Source organism: Boleophthalmus pectinirostris, unplaced genomic scaffold (genome assembly GCF_026225935.1).
Source record: "Boleophthalmus pectinirostris isolate CB_2022bp ecotype Guang Dong unplaced genomic scaffold, ASM2622593v1 HiC_scaffold_7, whole genome shotgun sequence".
Lineage (NCBI taxonomy): Eukaryota > Metazoa > Chordata > Actinopteri > Gobiiformes > Gobiidae > Boleophthalmus > Boleophthalmus pectinirostris.
Genome location: NW_026571473.1, coordinates 30,291,237 through 30,312,709, shown reverse-complemented (window position 1 = coordinate 30,312,709; position 21,473 = coordinate 30,291,237). Strand labels below are relative to the sequence as shown.

The 21,473-nt window shown below is 40.0% G+C and overlaps 1 protein-coding gene across 3 annotated transcripts in view; it reads right to left on the bottom strand.

Annotated features, from left to right (window-relative positions):
• The window catches only part of nlgn1 (neuroligin 1), a 733,956-nt gene that overhangs the window by 546,487 nt on the left and 165,996 nt on the right, over positions 1 to 21,473 (bottom strand). Inside the window, exon 3 of one of the 3 annotated variants that reach the window (XM_055164449.1) lies at positions 4,951 to 4,975. The exons of the other annotated variants lie outside the window; for them this stretch is intronic. Coding sequence (XP_055020424.1) covers positions 4,951 to 4,975 — 25 coding nt within the window. The remainder of the gene's footprint in view (positions 1 to 4,950; positions 4,976 to 21,473) is intronic. 3 annotated transcript variants of the gene reach the window in all.

Genomic DNA, 21,473 nt, shown 5'->3' with positions numbered 1-21,473 from the left:
TTGATTTTTCCGATCTTAAAATTTGAAAAACAGTGCAGTGGTCCAAAGTTATTTCTCGTTTACCTTACGCGGTCCGAGCGTTCTAATAATTCACCACGATGAGTTTATAAGCGCTTTTCACATTTTTCAGAGGCCAGAGTGGAGTTTTGCCTTTATGGGAATACAGCAACAACTAACATGCTACCAGCACACTTCCTAATTCTAGGAGGATAAAATGATTTAGAATTAGACAAGGCACAGTGATCTAATTTTTCCCATTTTTCGCCATTTAATTCTATCTAAGACTACGTTCAGACTGCAGCCTGAAGTGACCCAAATCCAATTTTTTTTCGCCCCTATGTGACCTGTTTCTGATCTTTTAATGACAGTCTGAACGATACAGATCCATTTTTTTTTTCAAATGCAACCCAGGCCACTTGGGATATGTGCTCCTAAAACCGATACATATCAAATCTTTTGACATGCGACTTCTGAACGTCTGGACGGTCAGGTCACATTCATCCCACCTACACGTCAGGCTCGGAGTCTAGTCAATGGAGGGAAAGCGAGATTAGCGAGATAATTAATATTTGGCGGTATCACTGTATTCAGGTCAAATTGGAGGGGTCTTGTCGGAACCGGGTAGTTTTTGAAATGTTGAATGCAGCTACAGGCAATCCTGGCTCCATTATCAACGGAAAAAAAAACAAAGAGCCAATGAGCAAAATGCAAGGAGGCTAAAGTCTCAAACAAATGATGTGTAACCTGTCCATTTTACAAAGAACTGGATCGTAGTTTGGAAGACAAGCCAAGAGTTTTGGCTACTTCCGTAAACACTGAGCACACTCGCTGCGTGTTACGTCATTGTGTCCTCCATTGCGCCTCTGGGACACTTTTGGGGCTTTTAAAGTTCACACTGGAGATCACATACAAGCCGCATTTAATTGGAAATGTGAACAGTCTCGCAAAAAAAATCTGATTTCACAAAAAAATCTGAATTGAGCGTTAAGCCCTGCAGTCTGAACATAGTCTTAGTTGGTTTAAATCCCACAATGTTGTTAAAAACAGCTCAAAAAACAAAAGTTAAGAACCAGGTAGCCACAAATGCGATGCCACAACATGCAACCCATCGTTCTGAGCTTCCAACATGCCATACATTTTGCAACTCCATGAATAAACCCTACATAAGTCCCACTAGTAGCGATTATGTCACTGTCAAATGGAACTCTAATATCAAAAGAAGGAATTTTCAACTTTCCAACTCCCAATCTATCATTTTCAACTAATCCACCCCAAATCTCATAACACTTTCCTTAAAACTAGATCGTGAACATAGCCAATATATATTTTTTTTTCCCCAGATCATATATTGTGCTGCTCTTGAGGTCAAAATAAGTCCACCGTGTACTGTCTGCATCTAATTATGAAGTTGTTGTTACTTTTACTGTGATGGCAAAACTCCGCTCTAGTGTCTGAAAGCTGATGGAGGTTCTCAAAGTGATTACGCAGTGAGCAGGGTCACCTTCCCAGAGATCTGAGCTGTAACTGGGCCTAGTGGTGTTACAGTACAAGCTTTTCTTTATGGAGACAGATAAGTCACAAAAAAAATCTCAGCATTTATGACATGCAAGCTTATTTAGGTGATTTACTGAGACACCATTTCCACATTGTCCATGAGCGTTAAGACCTACCGACGTAACATTAACAACATAAACGTTCTCAAAAGTCTTGCCTCTTTTCGATTTCAACTCAAGTGACATTAAACTTGAGTTGCCTTTTCACGATTTTTCAGTACAATTTGACGTTCCGTGAATAAAAGCATTCTCCGGTACACTTCTAAAAGATATTAAGCCATTGTCCTCCTATAAAACAGAATGGCTCTTATTGAAAGCTATTGAAAGAGAAAGGACTATCTGTGATTATGTGTCAAGTGCTTTTTCAGAAAACAGTTTATTCTCCTGGAACATGGCGATCTCTTTTGAGTTTGAAGAACAAAAACAACCCTGCTCGAGTCTGAGGACGAGAGGAAGACCATTTAATAAAGAGGAATAGCTCTGCATGTCAAAGATTCACTTATTTTTGTTCGTGAAATTGAATTGAAGATCGGGTTTTAAGGAAAGTGATATGAGATTTGGGGTGGATTAGTTGAAAATGATAGATTGGGAGTTGGAAAGTTGAAAATTCCATCTTTTGATATTAGAGTTACATTTGACACTGACATGATCGCTACTAGTGGGACTTATATAGGGTTTATTCATGGCGTTGCAAAATGTATGGCATGAAGGAAGCTCAAAATGATGGTTTGCACGTTGTGGCATCGCATTTGTGTCTTCCTGGTTCTTAACTTTTGTTTTTTTTAATGTAACAATGTGGGATTTTAACCAACTAAGACTACGTTCAGACTGCAGGGCTTAACGCTTAATTCGAATTTTTTGGTGAAATCAGATTTTTTTTGCGAGGTCGTTCACATTTCCAATTGAATGCAACTTGTATGTGATCTCCAGTGTGAACTTTAAATGCCCCAAAATTGTTTCGCATGTGCATTGGAGGACACGACGAAGTTACACAAAGCGACTGTCCTCAGTGTTTACAGAAATCGCCTAAACATGGACGTGAGCATTGAACACCTGGAGATTTTAAAGTTGCTGTCGTACCGGAGTCAGAACATGTACAGCTTATTTGTTTTAAAGGTTGTATAGAGGATTTTTTTAAGGGAAGAGAAATACAGCGACAGTCCTTGTGCGCATTCAGAATTACTGTTGAAGTTTCCTGTCTAGAAGTAATTCAGCGACCGACGCGTCAGTTTTTAGACCCTTCGTCTGCTTCGGTCGCACCATCGCTGGACGAGATCTCCAAGAATCACCTCAGTTTGGCTTCGCTCCTTTTCCCCTTCTCTTCTTCTTTCAGCGACCTCAAAAACGGACTTTCTTTTGCGGTGAACCGGTCGTGGATTCTCGTCCGCCGTCGCGACAAACTTTGTGCGAAATGCGAGGAAGCGACAGTTCGAAAAAAGCCTCTAAGAACTGCTGCGTAAACCACGTAATCCCCGCGCGCTCCGACGAGTCAGTTATACTAGGGAGTTTGATTGACAACCTAACAGCCAATAGAAAATGAGGCAGCCTCGTTTTCTATTGGCTGATGTTTATCTGGCCTCAACACGTCCACAGTTGATAGATTTTCATTCTTTTTTTTTTTTGGTCATCATAATTACAAAGCTGCTGCGTCTCTGTAATGGTATTTTAATCTTTGACTGACAGTTTGAAACAAAAAAAAAATCCTCCATACAACCTTTAAGGAGGAGACTGAGAAGGAGAAGGACGAGGTTTTTGACCATGCTGTTTTGTGGGGCAGTGGCAGCAACGTCCGAAGAAAGGAACGTGTGTCGCAGCCAAGAGTGGTGGGATTGCCATGTGCTTCTCTGCTTCACTGACACGCACTGAAGACAAGAAGATCATTTGTGTGCATTTGTGACATGTAGGTGGGATGAATGCGACTTGGCCGTTCAGACTGAAGTCGCATGTCAAAAGATCGGATATGTATCGGTTTTAGGAGCACATATCCAAGTGTTCTGAGTCGCAATTGAAAAAATCGGATCTGTGTCGTTCAGACTGTCATTAAAAGATCTGATACAGGTCGCAAAGGAACGAGAAAAGGACACAAATAAGGAACTGCTGGTTAAGGTAAGGAGCTCTCTAAGGACAATTTGAGATGCTACAGGCTTTTTTGGCAGCAAATGTGGCAGAAGAGCCTCCAGAGGAAATACTCCAAGACCTCTGGATGCTGCTGTGGTGCTTCATGACACAGAAGAGGGACACTTTGACTCTTCTCCTCAGAATCTGCTGACCCTACCTGAGCAGTCCTCCTGTTAAACTGCACTGAGACCTTTGACTGAGACACAAAGGACACTGAGACGTGCAGTGGAAATGTGGCTGCAGCAAAACCTGAATTTCTCTCAGGATCAAAAAAGTATCTCTTAGTCTTTGTGCTCATCCAGTCCATACACCTTCACCAATCTTGTTATCATTTCATTGATCAAATAATGCATACTATTCTAAACTTTTAATCTAAACTTGCAGCTATTGTTTGACATCATTAACCCAGGAAGTGCTACAAATAATCTGTATTCACAACTCTGAAGCCCGCAGCTATTGTTGTATGCCTCATTCGCAGGGTTTAGACATGTAGAATTCACAACTTTTCTTCACATTCATTGACCTTTTCATTTTTTACATATATATACTTACACGTTTTATAGATTATGAGCAATCAAAAGTGTCTGAATAACAATAAAAATAGATTGAATGTTGTATTTCCATGCTCAGGAATCATGACTTTTCTTGCAAAATTAAAACACTACTAACAAAATAAGTTCAAAATGTCCGGTTTCCCATTGTGACATCACCAGCAAGTGCTATAAATTACCCACACTCCCAGCTTTAAAGATAGCGGCTATTGTTTTATGCCTCATTTACAATGCTTCACTCTTGAGCAGCCTTTTGTGCGCTCAGAACTCAGGACTTATCAACAAACAAAGACCACGATCAAAAAGGTCAGTTCCATCATTAATCAAGGAGGTGGTTTAATGATCGAGTGCCCACACACAACTTTGAAGATAACAGCTATTGTTCTACGCCCCATTTACACTGCTTCTCTCTCTAGTGGCGTTTCACGGGCTCAGAAATCAGAACTTTTTTCAATAATGTTAGATTTTAAAGGTTTAATATTACGCAACATGGACTCTTGTGAGCTTTAAGACACGTTATAATGTTACTTAATCAAAAACATATCTGTAGTTGTGTTTTGTTTCATTCACACATGTTGGAGTAACCATTTATTAGTAGTCTGTCCACATCTCCAAAGTTCAAAATGTTCTGTTCCACCTTGTGATGTCATGAAGCAGTGGTTTTCAAGTGAACAGCTCCTTTTACCTTTAGTTCAGTAGAGATTGGCAATTCCGGAACTATAAGTCGCACTTTTTTCATTGTTTGGGTGTATCCTGCGACTTATACTCCGGTGCGACTTATATATTACAAGAGTGTGCCAGTATCTGCTGCTCCTATTACTCCTGTACCACTGTCACTTGGCTCTACTGTGCATGTCTCCTGCAGAAAGAGGAGCTGTCTTGTCTGTATCATGTCAGTCGATCACACCATTACTTCTGTACCAATTTAAACGAACTTATTAAGAAAACCCGAGAAGACTGAACACAAATGCCCCCAAAAAGAAAATCATATTTTACAGATTACAAATGGCAAGTAGTGAAATATGCAGCCGAAAACTGTAATCAAGCAGCAGGAAGAAAGTTTGGGGTGAGCAAGAAATTTGTGACACCGGGGAGGTGCACCATGCAAATTTCCTGGAAGCCATTGGATGGATCGACAAAGCCTGGACTTGAGTGACAACTAAAACCATCCTGTCGGGATTCAGAAAGGCCGGAATAATTCTACCTGGAACTGATGCTGAATCTGACGACAGCGACACAGAAGAGGAATCGGTGCTCTGTTTACCTCTGGAGGTCGCAGAGTTGCTCAGAAGTGACACCGAGGATGAAGAATTCAATTGATTTAGTGATTTGGAGTGAGATGGAGAGTTTGGTAAACTTGTTCTGTTCTGTTGTTGATGCTATATTTATCTGAATAACTGTTCATATGTGACGTTAACAGTCTGTTGTTCTCTGTTCTATTGTTACTACTACAATTTGCCTTTCAAGATGAAATGTTGGTTCCTGGTCTCTGATTATGATGATCTCTGATTATGTATGTTTTTTTCTTCTTCATTATGCATTTTTGGCTGGTGCGACTTATACTCCGGAGCGACTTATAGTCAGAAAAATACAGGAACCTAGATTGGAAAATAGAAGAATACAGGCCCTTTAAAGGTGTATTGTGTATGTTTTCTAGATGAAGGCCCACCATCTGCTTGTTTTCATCAAGATGTTGCACAGTATGGCACTAAATGTATGCATCTCCATAAAGACAGAAATGTGACACAACCAGGCCAAGTTAGAAGTCAGATCTGTGGTGATGCATGCTTTTCAAAATATTTCTGAGCAATAAAAACACCTAGAATTGAATCAGTGGAGCGATAGACGACTTTAACGTCATTCTATCAAACATTCTGGGCAAAGCTAATAAGTGGCAGACCTTCCAGCGGAAAATAAATTGTGAGCAATTCTAAACTGTCGAATTGTAGTCTCAAAAGTCCTTTCTTTTCAATTGTATCTAACTCAACATTATCATCGCTTCAATACGCCATCTCTCTCCTCACTCTGCACAGCGATGGTTCATCCCTGCTCTCCATCTCTCCCTGCGCTCCCTCGCCTCCATCCCTCGCTCCCCTATTGCAGATGCCTTTGATGCCATGCTACAAATCACACATTTAGCTTTTCATCAATATTTCATCTATCCATCCCAGGCCTGACTCTTCCTCGCGCTTTAAATCAGCACGAGCGGCGCGGGGAGCAGGGGGCCGACTTTGGAAGTAATTTGCCCGGCAGAAGAGACCGAGGCGGGGGCAAGAGCGCACGCCGTGTTGGGGGGTAAGACCCGGAGGTAGTATCCATACATGATCCTAAAAGCTAATACCATAAATAATTGCGCATTTAAAAGCCTTTAGTCTTTGAACTGGTGTGGAGGAAGTCACCCGGGCGTAGTGAAATGGAATATGTCACTGGTGTCCCAAAGAGCTAGCCCCCAAATACACAGCAGTACATGAAAAAATTATTACGCCGCTAAAAATAGTCCAGAAAAATAAAGCCACCAGACTGTGCAGGGAGGACTTTTTACTCACGCTAGGTTTGATTTCTAGTGTCGTCTTCTGTGGGTTATCTCCAAGTGAATGCGTTTTATGTGTAACTTAAAAGAGGTCGGACAAAAAGTGACGACAAAAGGCTGAATCTTCGGTAATTGCGATATTCATGCGATTGAAATGGTAGATTTTGACTTTAATTTTGCACTTTTTATTCCGAAATTAGACAAACTAACTCTAGTTTGTAGGACAGTGGTGGAGGAAGTACTGAATTGTGTTACTTAAGTAAACATACATATCCCAGAGAAAAAATACAAAACAAAAACAAAACAAAACTGACTAGGGGACTGAACAGTAAAAGTGAGGGATTTAACAACAACCGATATATTGTGATATCGTATCATCAAAGTTCTCACAATATTTTCATGGATCATCACAATATATCGAATTACAAGTCTCTTTGCTTAAATTAAGAGTTATGGTGCAGCAATAACTAAAAAAAAAAGACAGAGAGAACTACATAGACCATGATCCTTTGCTCCATTTCAGCGCAGACTACAAGAAGAAGTCTTAGTTCTTTGGATTAAGTCTTGTCAAGGCATTTTAAGAGGAAAAAGTTTGTTGGCCTTGACAAAATATCGCAATAAATATCATGCCGTGAGATGTATATCGTGAAAATATTGTACAGAGAGATTTGGATATTGTTACATCCCTAATCGTGAGCCTCCCCACCATATCGTGAGCTTTCCCACAATATCGCAATAAATATCGTACCGTGAGGTTCATACCGTGACAATATCATATTGTGAGACTTGGATATCGTTACACCCCTAGTAAAATTATTTTTTATTACTGGTTGAGACCTGCTGGGGGTTTATTTTTAACACATTTATAGTTTGAGCAAATAGAAATAAACAAATAAAAACAGTAAAAAAAAAAAAAAAAGATTGATTCTGTTGTTTCCACTGAACAAAATTCTAATCTTTATCAACATCTAAACACCTGAAGTGTTATTAGATCTCAAAATCTACGTGAAATACTTTTTACTTTGTAGTCTTTAAGCACATTTTTACTACTTTAATACTTTTACTTCAGTAGATTTTTTCACTTGAATAATATTTTGCTATCTGTACTTTTACTTAAGTAACAAAACTGAGTACTTCATCCACCAGTAGTTTTGTTTCATTCATACGTTCGAGTGTCGCTTTATTATTACTCTTTGTACATCTCCAAAGCTCAAAATGCTCTGCTCCACCTTGTTCCACCTTTTACCTTTTAGTTTAGTACAGATTGGCAACTCCAGGGCTGAAATTATCCAAATGACTCTAGCGAAGTGTGAGTGTTTTCAGTTTGAGAGAAGGATAAAGAAGCTTAAATCTGCAGGGTTTGTGTGTTAAACATGTGTGACAGAAGCAAAACACAACTCCAGGTCTGTTTGTGATGAGGAAATATTATAACAGAGATCAGAAAATAGCATAACATGGGCCTTTTAAGCCGTGTTGTGTTGTTGTATTACCTACAGTGTACGCGAGGTAGGACGGACACTTATTTAGTCACTTAGTCACTTAATCAATTCATAATTTGTTTCTTGGCGTAGGTTTACTGCAGTATTGCGACGGCCGTGACAGACACCGTGAATGCTTTCTTATGTCATATAATCTATACGCCCATTTCCATAGAGAATACATTAGCGTACAGCTCAGGCATTTTCTTCCAGCTAGTTACTTTCCGCGGAATTGCTCAGCCCTCGCGGCTCTAGTTTTAGGCTAAATGCATCAAGTGACAGCAGGATCCCAGAACGTTACCAAAGCAAAGCCGGGATAGCCCCCAAGGAACGTTTCCCCCTCCCTCTTCTTCTTTTCGTCTTCTCTTCCTCACTGCCAGGCTAAGTTACAGAACAGATCGGAGAGGTTACCACGCTCATGAGAATTGTTGTTGTTGGAATAATTACAGGAGATCAATTTAGTTTCCAAACTGCAAAAAAAAAATAAAAAAATAATAATAATTGCCAAGTTAAGATGACTTGAGTTAAGAAAATTTTATCAGGATTATTATTATTATTACAATAAAATTATCTGCGAGTGGGATACGATTTTTGGACATAAAATGAAAAAAAATACATCTTGCTACACTTAAACTTAAGAGAAACAACAACTTTTTGCACTTAAAATAAGAAACAAAACCAAATATTGCTTGAATTAAGTAAAACATACTTATTCCACTGGTAGATAATTTTACTCGTCAAGTTGAATCTACTCAAATAAAGTAAAATGAATAATTCAAGGCATTTTAATTTAGTTAGATATTGTTTTTTCCACTGCAAAAGGGATGCGCCGATGAAGCTTTTTCAGTTTGATACTTACAGCTTAAAGTAGCTCCATGAAAACAGCATTTATTCCCTTTAAACAAAAATAAAATAAGACAAAACTGATCCAAAAGTGTTATCTAGCTGAAGTGATCACAGAACAGTTTTGTATGAATAAAATGTTTAACATTATGAAACTTTCTGGGCCAACTACAGCCAATAAATAATCTTACTACTTAAAATGCACTTAAAATCCTTTAATTTTCTCAAAAATTTGCAGTGCGCCTCATAAACCCCTTATGTATTAACTCTGGTTGTGCTTACTGACCTCATACTAAGTTTATGTGGTACAAGGCGCTCAAAAATCTGTCAAACTGTTTTAGTACGACTTTGGTAAACTACGAAGCCGCACCGGTTGATGGATTGTCAGAGCATTACGGCTACTGTAGTCAAGTAAGTGGTGTCCTTTAGTCCAACAGAAGCTGAACCTCGTCAACACACAAAGAGCGAAGCTGTTTTTTTTTAGCGCTTACAGTTTATGCAAATTAGCCCTGTGGTTGTAAGTTTTATTTCTGTAAAACGTAAACAAATGTGCGCAAAGCTTCATTTAACACATTATTACTCTATTACTCAATGTGTATTTGAGGGAGGCAATGGTCTAAGCATCAGTCTCAAGTGTCTTCCGTTTGTTTCCTTATAATCCGGTGCGCCTTATAGTCCGAAAAATATGGTATATGTCCAACCAGGATATCTGCTGATCTGATATTTAAAAGCCGATATCTGATACCAGGTATCGAATCGGCGCATCCCTAGTTTGTGTAGAACATTCTGTGGAACATTCTTAGCAAAGCAGATTTATCCATGAAGTCAAGCGGACCCTTTACCAGAAAAGTTCCATGGTACATCTTTAAAGCTGTATTGTTTTACCTTTGCAAGACTTAAGCCTATTTAGTTCAGTCAATTCGTAATTTGTTTCTAGGTGGATTACTTCAGTATTGCAACACCTATGACGGACATGTTGAGCACTTTCTTATGTCATATAATCCATACATCTATACATACACAGAGAACGCATATATAGTGCAATTCCCGCTGGCAGGTTTTCCCAGGAATTGCTTCAGCTTTGCAACGCTAGTCTTCCTCACTACAAGCCTAAGTTACAGATCAGATCAGTGGAGACGCTACCGTGTTCACTGCAAGAAAATATTCATGTCACTACGTCATTTATTTATTTTATGTGTTCATTGCTTCATCATTTTGAGTTTTATGCATTTTAAGACTTTTTAATTACTGTTTTTAATTATAATTTACTGTCTTTTATTGTGTTAATTTGTCTGTGCAGCTGTCATGTTTATAAAATGTGCTCTGCAAATAAAGTGGATTGATGTTTTTCAAGATATATTTTAGCAATAGATGGGAATGTTTAATGCCATACTGTGGAACATTCTAAGCAAAGCAATGACTTCTCCATAGAGGCAAGCGGGTGGCGTAGCTTTCACTAGAAAAATTACGTGGTACATTTTTCTTAAGCTGTACTGTTTTACGTTTGCAAGACTGGAAAAAGAGAATACATTATAATGCAACTGCTCCGAATTTCTCTCTTCTCCTTTTGTCACGACCAGGTCAGATCAGTGGAGAGGCAAGCTGGCTCACAGTAAGAAAGTATGTTTAAGTGATAAATACTGGCTAAATAAGTTTAATGCCATAGCAACGTAATAAGTTTGAAGCAAGTGGGTGGCATATCTTCTGCTAGAAAAGTCACATCTTTAAGCTACATGGTTTTACTTTTGACGCTTAATTTGCTAATTCAGTCAAAAAACAACAACAACAAAAAACACCTTATGTCATATAATCTATGCATACATTTCCAAAGAGAATAAATTATACTCTTCTCGTGAGATAGTTTTTCCTGGGAACTTCTTCGCCCCCGTTGAGCATTACCAAAGCAAAGCCGGGATCGCCCCAAAGGAACGTTTTCCCCCTCTCTCTTCTTCTTCCTTTTCCTTTTCCTTTAATCACCTACTTCAATACCAAGGTAAGTCTGTGCTTTTTTCTGGTAACCCATATTTTAAAAGTCACAAACCTTCAGTCACATCTGAGCTTGAGGTGTATTATTATGTTTCATGTATCAGACGCCCGTTAAATCAAGTATTTGTTCAATATTTGCCTCACCATAAACACCGACTACCAAACCCATAGGCAGTGATACGGACGCAGTAAGGTCCTGCAGTGATACGAGTGACTGAAATTGTCATTTAATCCACCAAAGTGTCCAAACACAATGAAAACACTTTATATTTACTCGTCACAGTGGGCGTAGCCGTCTTGGATTCTGACTCAGAATCCTTGCTTGCCGTCCCAGGAAAAGACAGCAACTTCCTCGGAAAACCGATTTGGAAGGATAATCGAACGCAGGGTAAGTTAATTGGCACTTCTTCCTGTAATCTTTTTTGTAACTTTTCCCGGTATTTTTGGGTTTGCGGTTCAAATCTCACTCTCAACCTGATAAAACTTTTTTTCTGGGGACCCATATTTTAAAAGTCACAAACCTTCACGACCAAAGCCAATAGACATTATTCATAAATCACAGAAAAGTGGATTTGAACATTATTGAACATGAATGAGGATATTTTATTATTGACTGAGTGATCGTGTCTCTCTGAACAATTAGTTTTACTCAAGTTTTAAACAATGAAAAACAGTCATTGAACCAGCAATAAAAGGATCCATAAGTCGCCTATTTGGACATTAAATGTAGCCCATTTCTTTTTCTTTTCAACGTTCAATTAAAAAAGCAATATTGGAACAAAATAATCAATAAAATAATAACAAAAACATCAGAAATTATACAAAACATGTCATAATATTTCAACCTGCATGCAGATCGTGACAAGGTGACCAAATAAAACCCTGTCTTTGGGAAAAAATGGGCTAAGTGACCGATCAGATCAGTGGAGAGGCTACCGCACTCACAGTAAGAATGTATGATAAATGAGTTTAATGCCATACTGTGGAATATTCTAAGCCAAGCGAGTTGAAGAAAAGTTAAATGGTCCTGAACTGACACTTAATTAGCCGGTTCAGTCAATTCATAATTTGTGTAAAAGAAAAAACAAAGAAACAAAAAGTAAAACACGCTCTTAGGTCTTATAATATTAATTTCCATAGAGAATGCATTATAACACAACTCCTCCAGCTAGCTTTTTTTTTTTTTTTCCTGGAATTTCTTAGCCCTCGTGGCTCTAGTTTTAGGCTAAATGCATCAAGTGGCGCAGTGACAGCAGGATCCCCGGAACATCACCAAAGCAAAGCCGGGATCGCCCCCAAGGAACGTTTCCCCCTCCCTCTTGTTCTTCCTTCTCCGCTCCAGGAATAAATGAGTCGAAATGACAATTTTCCGACAGATCCAGACGACAAGCACGAAGGGCCCGGCAAAACAACTTGACGCTTTCAATTTCGCGTTCTGCGTCGTGTTATCCGCCGCCGCAGTTTGGGGGATTTGGATGTTGATTTACTGTTGTGTGACAAATGCTTTTAAAAAATATTTCTGCCTGATCCTTTTTTCTATTTAAGTTACAGCTGGAGATAAACAAAAAAAACAAAAGGGAGAGATGTACAAGCGTCTTCAGTCTGCGAGGCATTGTGTTGCGTTTTTACTAGCCCATAGAGATTACAAGGCGGATGGCAATTATACAGAGGCAAGGGAATCTATAAGCGTGTCCCTCATTAAAGAAAATAGATTATAACATAAAGTTTGGTGTCTAATTATTTCTCCTCTTCGGTTGCCAGGGTCAGTGGATTTTGTAGAGTGGGCACTTTGCACTTGTATTTTGGTGTAGCAAGCGATTCACCAGTACAGACATGAATCCTGGAGGTCGGAAAGTAGATTAAATGATTTTGTTTTAGAAAAAATGAAGCTATTTAGTTCAAGGGAAATAATGACATAAATATTCAGACATTTAGTGCTTCTGTAACTAGTTTAGGATTCATTCACAAAAGGAAGCAAAGAGTCAAAATCAAAAGTTATGATGGGGTCCGGGGTGGGGTCGGCCGCATAAGAGAATTGTATGACCCTGACGACGCAAATTATATTCTTTGAAAACCGCCACACTTTCTTTTAACTATCAGACAAACTGCAAAAACTAATCGGTCCTCCACTGTTCTTTGAAAACTCTGCACTCTCCGTCAACTTTTCGTACTTTTTCCATTTTATTTTAACACGTTAACTTGATTTAATAATAGACAGTGGGTAAAGAGAACCTCTGTGTATGTCACCGTTATGATTTAGAACTTAACCTAGAACATTTTTATTTATATTTTTTTATAAGTTGTCATGTGTGAGCTACTGTGTCCAAATAATTTCCGTTGTGGATCAGTTACGTTCGTCTAAGTCTAACTCTGCGTTCAATTATCTTCTGACTCCCACTTGGACCTCGGATTTGACATCACGTCCGAGCTTGAAGCGAATTATTATGTTTTGCTTGTCGGACTCGGAGAGCAGCGTGTAGCCTCACCACAACACCGACTTCCAAACTCATAGCCAGTGATACGGACGTGGTAAGGTACTGCAGTAATACGAGTGACTGAAATTGTAATTTAAACAAGGGGTCACCAATCCCCGGGCTGGGGACTGGTACCGGGCCATGGGTCGTTTGGTACCGGTCCCCCCCCTCCCATACGCCGTGTGTACTGTCCCCCCTCCCGTTTGCCACGCGGGCTGTGCCACTAAACCAGAACTAAACCAGGTCTACACCAGGTCTAAACTAGGTCTAAACCAGGACTAAACCAGGACTAAACAGGTCTAAACCAGGACAGGACTAAAGGTTAAAAGCAGGACTAAACCAGGACTAAACCAGGACTAAACAGGTCTAAAGGACTAAACAGGTCTAAAGGACTAAACCCGGACTAAACCAGGTCTAAACCAGGACTAAACCAGGACTAAATTAGGTCTAAAGCAGGACTAAACCAGGACTAAACCAGGACTAAATCAGGTCTAAAGCAGGACAAAACCAGGACTAAACCAGGACTAAATCAGGTCTAAAGCAGGACAAAACCAGGTCTAAACCAGGACTAAACCAGGACTAAACCAGGTCTAAACCAGGACTAAACCAGGTAACTAAACAGGACTAAACAGGTTTAAACCAAGTTTAAACCAGGACTAAACAAGGACTAAACCAGGACTAAATCAGGTCTAAAGCAGGACTAAAGCAGGACTAAACCAGGTCTAAACCAGGTCTAAACCAGGACTAAACTAGAACTAAACCAGGTCTAAACAGGAACAAAAACAGGATTTAACCAGGACTTAACCATGCCGTGTGGACTGCCTTCTCCCATACGCCGCATATCTCATGCACATGCAGATTTGTTGATTTAGTTTGGCCCACGACTTAGTCCCAGTTTTTAATTTAGGCCATTTGCGAATTTGAGTTTGACACCTCTGATCTAAACCAATACGAACTGGAAAAAACAATATCTAGCCAAGTAAAAATTACTTAAATTAAGAACATTTTACTTGATTTGAGTCGATTCAACTTGACAAGTAAAATTATCTACCAATGGAATTAGAGTGTTTTTCTTAACTCAAGCAACATTCGATTTAGTTTCTTATTTTAAGTGCAAAAAGTTGTTATTTTTCTTATTTTAAATGTAGCTGGATGTATTTGTCATGTTTTAAAAGTACAAAAAGTCTTGTCACAGTGGCAGATAATTTTCAAATCGTGATAAAACTTTATCTTTCTTAATTGAAGTCATCTTAACTTACCTAGATTTTAGTTTTTGCAGCGTGTAAACTTAAAATTCTTCCTTGTTGAAAGAAAGTTGAAAGAAACTAATCCAATTCTCCAGTTCCCACCGTATTGTACACAGAAACACTTGTTGATTTTAGACATTTAACCTTCACGCTTTTTAAAATACCTATACCATCTTCACGCATCTGAACATCCGGACGGCAGCAGAGATGGAGCTACCTGACGGCGCGTGTCTGCAGATGGATGAGGGAGATTTGTCATTCAGCCCGCGCCGTTGTAATTACACCCAAGAATTATAGCACGGCGCTAAAATGACTGACTGAATAATAATCAGAATCGCTAACGCTCGCATCCATTTCACAGGTGCTTCGCTCTTAACCAAAAGCTAATTGAGTGTGTGATAGAGGCCCTTTTTGTCAATAAAGTTTTGGCTCGGATAAAACCTCCTTTGGGAAACGTCTAATTTTTGAGATACGGCGAGGTTGATTGAAAAAGTTTGAAGGGTTCCAAGATGCGTTTGGTTTTATGTTTTTAACTCGATCCGGTCGTGTACATTAGCGGACAGACAGTTTGTGTAGAGGCTAATGGTTTTTACTGCTGTAATAAAAGGACTGGCAAAGTATGAGCAAATAAGAGATTCACTGCTTAAGATGTAAACGTGCTTTTCTTTGCGTTTTAAGATGGACTCAGTATTTGCGAAGGTCAAGTAGTGCACAGTTTGGGCCAAATTGGAGGGATTGTGATATTATGTTTTTGTGTTTTGTTTTTTTATCTAAATAATTCAGCATTTTTAACCTTGTATAACTCTATAATTGCACCATATCTGATAAACTGTGTGGAAATCTGGGGGTAAATATGTAAAACTTACCTACAGCCATTATTTTTTGCTCATTTATATATGTCATGCATATTTATATATTGCCTACAGCAGTGGTCCTCAACTTTTTTTGCACCACAGACCGGTTTTATATCTGGTCCTGGACCTGGTTTAGTCCTGGTTTAGTCCTAGTTTAGTCCTGGTTTAGTGCTGGTTTAGACCTGGTTTAGCTCTGGTTTAATTTTGGGTTCGTGGCACAGTCTTCATAGTGTACAGGAGGGGGAAACAGTCCACGTGGCATACAGAGGAGGGACGGTCCACGGGGCGTACGGGAGGGGGGACGGTCCACGCGGCGTACGGGAGGGGGGACGGTCCACGCGGCGTACAGGAGGGGGACAGTCCACGCGCCATACGGGAGGGAGGGGGAACGGTCCACACAGCGTACGGAGGAGGGGGACGGTCCACGCGGGCGTACTGGAGGGGGACGGTCCACGCGGCGTAGGGGAGGGGGACGGTCCACGCGGCGTACAGGGAGGGGGACAGTCCACACGCCATACGGGAGGGAGGGGGGACGGTCCATGCGGCGTACAGGAGGGGGAACGGTCCACACAGCGTACGGGAGGGGGGCGGTCCACACGGTGTATGGGAAGGGGGGATGGTCCACACGGCGTATGGGAGGGGCGGTCCACGCGGTATATGGAAGGGGGGACGGTCCAGGCAGCGTATGGGAGGGGGGGACAGTCCACGCGCCGTACGGGAGGGGGGACGGTCCACGCAGCATACGGGAGGGGGGAAGGTCCATGCACCGTACAGGAGGGGGACGGTCCACACGGTGTACGGGAAGGGGGGATGGTCCACACGGCGTACGGGAGGGGGCGGTCCACGGCAGTATATGGGAAGGGGGGACGGTCCACACGGCCTAAGGGAGGGGACGGTCCACGTGGCGTACTGGAGGGGGACGGTCCACGCGGCGTACGGGAGGGGGGACGGTACACACAGGCACACTATTGGGCCGGTTTATTGGTGACAGGTGGACTCAGCCAATCACAGTGAGTTGAGAACTTTTACCTAATGAAAGCAATATAAATACAATGCCTACACTTTTAACATTCTCCAAGCGGCTGAACCTATTTTTCTTTCTTAAAAATGTAGAAAACAGAACTTTGATCAGATTGCAATGATGCTCACTGTCCTCATGCATTGTGAGCATCTTAATTATACACTGCAATGAGTTTATAAATGCTTTTCACCAACTTTCAGAAGCAAGAGCAGCTTTTTGCAGCCACGGGAATGTAAACAACAATAACTAGCATGCTAACGGAGCACAGTAAAACTCTTTATATATATTAGATGTGGACAGTACACTTCTAACCCTTTAAATACTTAGTAGTAGTTCCTAAGATGGAGTCATTCATAAAGGTCCTGTATCCGATTATACAACTTTCTATTGCCCGATAATCAGGAAGTGCACATTAGGATGCTAGTCATTGTTAGCTTAACCGTCAGGGGAAAGCTTTGTTGTTAAAAAAAAAAAAAAAGCTTATAAACTCAATCACGGTGAATAATTAGGATGCTCGAATGCATAATGTAGGTGAGGAATGACTTTGGACCACCACAAACTGTTTTATTAGTAGTAGAAAGTAGTAGTAGTAAGCAGCAGTAGTAGAAGTAAGAGTAGTAAGTAGTAGTAGTAGTAGAAAGTAGTAGTAGTAATAAGTGGTAGTAGTAGCAGTAAGTTGTAAGTAGTTGTAGTAGCAGCAGTAGTAGTAAGTAGTAGTAGTAGTAGTAGAAAGTAGTAGTAGTAATCAGTAGTAGTAGTAGTAGTAGTAGTAGTAGTAGTAGTAGTAGTAGTATAGTAGTAGTAGTAGTAGTAGTAGTAGTAGTAGTAGTAGTAGTAGTAGTAGTAGTAAGTAGTAGTAGTAGTAGTAGTAGTAGTAGTAGTAGTAGTAGTAGTAGTAGTAGTAGTAGTAGTAGTAGTAGTAGTAGTAGTAGTAGTAGTAGTAGTAGTAGAGTAAGTAGTAGTAGTAGTAGTAGTAGTAGTAGTAGTAGTAGTAGTAGTAGTAGTAGTAGTAGTAGTAGTAGTAGTAGTAGTGTAGTAGTAGTAGTAGTAGTAGTAGTAGTAGTAGTAGTAGTAGTAGTAGTAAGTAGTAGTAGTAGTAGTAGTAGTAGTAGTAGTAGTAGTAGTAGTTTTATTTTCTTCAAGACAGTAAATATCAGGTAAAGTGTCTTTAATACACTAGTTTTTTTTTATGAATTAAGTTTCTGCTCATGCTTTGTTAAGATAATTCAATGTGCTTTTATTTATTAATTTACGTTTTATAATTTTTTGTATTTATTTATTTACTTTTCTTGTTTGTCCACCACTATTACCGCCCTCCCCAGATGAACCCGGGCTCGGCGGGGCAGTGGACATGATTTTGCAGGAGGCTGAACAGGGCCGGCGTGAATGCCCCATGGAGGTGTTTTTGTGTGAGCGATCGTGCCATGTCACTTTGGTCTCCTCTCCGCTGGAGCCCAAACTAACACGGCAACTAAACCAGAAAAACAGTTCTTATGTAACGGACTGGGACAATGGGACAATGCACCAGAGTAGTCCAAATTTGTACCGTGTTTGGAAATATTACCACTGACAGAAAACCAGTGAAGCATCGATAAACACAACTAAATGAAATGAATGAATGAAAAGTCTACTGTAACTTTTCTGGTGAGTAATACTGGTGTTTTTTTGTTTTGTTTTGTTTTTGTTTCGATCCTGTACCAAGAAATACCAGTGAGTTTTGTATAAAAAGTACACTCTATATAACTTTTCTAACCTGCTTGTCTCCATGGAGATGTAGTTGCTTTGCCTTGAATGTTATACAGTATGGAAATAAACTTGGTTCTCACAATGGAGACAAGTTACTGGTCAGATCTATGGAAAAGCAAGCCTGAACATAGAAAGAGGTCATGTTTTTCCACAGTAGTTTTGAGATATAAAACACCTGTAATTGACTGACATGCCAGGCAGATAAATGCAACGCCATACTGTGGAATATTCCATGCAAAGAAATAGCATCTCCATGGAGACAAGCAGGTAGTAGTAGACAGGGTTCCCACTCTTTTTCACTGACAAAATTTTAAAAAAAATTTCCATGACTTTTTTATGACCTAAAGTGAATTTTTCATGACTTTACAGCACCTACATGTGTAGAATTGATCATACTTTTAGTGTTAAATATGAAATGTTAACTCTTTCCACTCATCTTATGGTGGTATTATATTTTTTTTAACATTCAAAATCCTGTCAGTGCATTTATTGTCGTCTCTTTTAAATAAAAGGTGCATACTTTCAGAAATAATCATAATAGCCTAATGAGAACTGAACAGAACACTGTAGTTTTGTGAAAGAGATACTAAAATTCCATGATTCTTCCAAAACTTTGATTGAATTTACAAAAATTCATGTCTTTTCCAGGCCTGGAAAATGACATTTTCAATTTCCATTACTTTTCCAGGATTTCTGTGACCGTGGCATCCCACCTTGAACTAAACATTTTGTGTATTAACAGATAAACTAAAATATACTACTGAGAAAAAGTATTGATATTTTTCTCAGAGAATTCGCACTATTTGATACTTCAGTCAGTGTCGATATAGCGAGGCCATGTTACAGGTCAGATCTGTAGAGGGGCAAGCCCGCTCACAGTAAAAATGCTTTCTTTTTTTAACAATATAAAAGTCTACAATTGAATAAATGCATAATTGATCAGTTTAATGCCATACTTTGGAACATGCCAGACAGAGCTAAAAGATCTCCATGGAGACAAGGCTATGGGCCCAACAGAAAAAAAAAAAGAAAAAAAAGAAAAAAGGAAAAAAAACAGCACAAAAACAAGAAAAAAACTAAACTAAACATGATAAAATTATAATAAACATGATCAAATTTATTTCATGCAAGAAGTTATAATGCCGATAGTTAGAGTGAGCAAACGGCAGAAATCAAACCCGCAACCTTCTTCCATTGAGACCAGCTTCTTAACACCTAAACCATGCATAATGAAGTCCATAAACATGACACTGCTTTTGCTTTTTCTTTAGCGCACGTGTTACCTCAAAGTACTGTATATTCAGAGCAATCTTCCAGCAATTAGCCTGTACCTTCCCGTGTCCTTACCTCGTCCTCCAGCTTCTACTCCGGCCATCTTCAGATCTTTCAAGGAGTGCCTCGCAGCTCGGAGAAAGGCGCGAGTTTCTCCCGGTAACAAACGCCGCAGCTTTCGGAAGTGGAGTGTACCGCCGTCGCCATGGTTACGCTCAATCCAACATGAGATTCTGTGATTTTCTGTTTCTGAGTGCACATTGATATGGGCGTTCGGGAGAGAACAGCGAGCGGGTTTTCGATTTTTGCCTACTCCCCAGACTCTTTAAGCGCTTCTCGGAGTGTTTGTGGAGCTTTTTATTTGGCGTGATCCTCTGGAAAGTTGTGTTCGCGATCCAAAATTACATGATGTTCTAATTTCAGATGGAGGGCAGGGGATTATATAACTCTACGGGAGATGCACAGTTTTTGAAAGAAATCTCCAAACTTATGATGTTAAAAACGTTGTTAATTTTTTATCTGGGATAGAGCACAAAAACCCGACCCAGTTTGGACAAATATTTAGACTTTATGTCAGGGTTTGAGTCAGACTCAGTCACATCAGTACGTCAGCTGTTTCCTGTCTACACTTCGAGACTCTTAAGTGTTCAAAAGATCACAGCACTGCACTTCTAGTGTACAAGTCAAAACTGTGTTATTTCTAGTGATGGGCAAATGAGACGGAGCTCCGGAGCACGTCTCGTTCTTTCTGAAACAAATTGCTCCGAAGCGCTGCCTTGGAGCTCGTCTCGCAGCAGCCGCTCACGTGACCAAAGTGTGGGAATGTCGGTCCGTCCCCCTACTGCTTCACTCTGCGTGTCAGTCGCTTCAGTGTATCGAAGCGTTTCATTGGCTCAGCGAATGTTCCGCTCTGCGATTGGTTCAGAGTGCTTCAGAGTGTTCAGCGCACATCTGTGGTTTGACAAGCGCTAAACTGCTACAGTATAAAAGATGCACCAATATTTCTTAAAAATGTTGGGTAGTGAGGAGTACTGTGTGACGTTAGTGGTGATTTTGGCGACTTTTGGCATTTGTTTCATTTTCGATGGCATCTACAAGTGGAAAAAATCGATCCATGGTTTGGGATCACTTTGATCTAATTCCACCTAACAAGGTAACACCTATTTTCTTATTTACAGCTGCTATTTATGTTGCTCTTTACATATTATTTTAAATCATCATTATTATTGTTGTTGTTAGGTACGGTGTCGCTCTGCACAAGTATTGTCTTACACTAACAATACTTCATCGATGCTGCGTGCCAATGGTTAAATTTGTCCACTAGAGGTCAGTGTTTCTCCGAGGCCTCAGACACGTCGAACCATTTGAGACAATACTGCGACTGAGGTGTCAATGCTTCACGAGGCTCCATTCGCACATCACTAGGTATTATTATTTGTGAAATGTGATGATGATTTTTAAAGCATAAAAGATCGGCGATAAAGTTTACAGGAAGTAGAGCCACTATCGCGAATCTGCAGCTTCACCTCGATCCGTAACTGTGTGGATATAAACAGATGTGAGGAACTACTCTGGCCTTTTTACTTTTAAAGAACACCTCAAACTGGATTAATAGCGCTGTTTTGTGGACTGGATGTTATTATTTGCGGAGGACAAATTCTATGGATAAGGTGAATGAGATGCTGCAGTTTAAATTTACCACTTTACGAGAGGTGAGGAATAAAGTCTTCTCATTATTTTCGCTATAACCCGAGTTTGTGTTTTACGTCTCTGTGTCCGTTAGAGGCCACACACAAATAA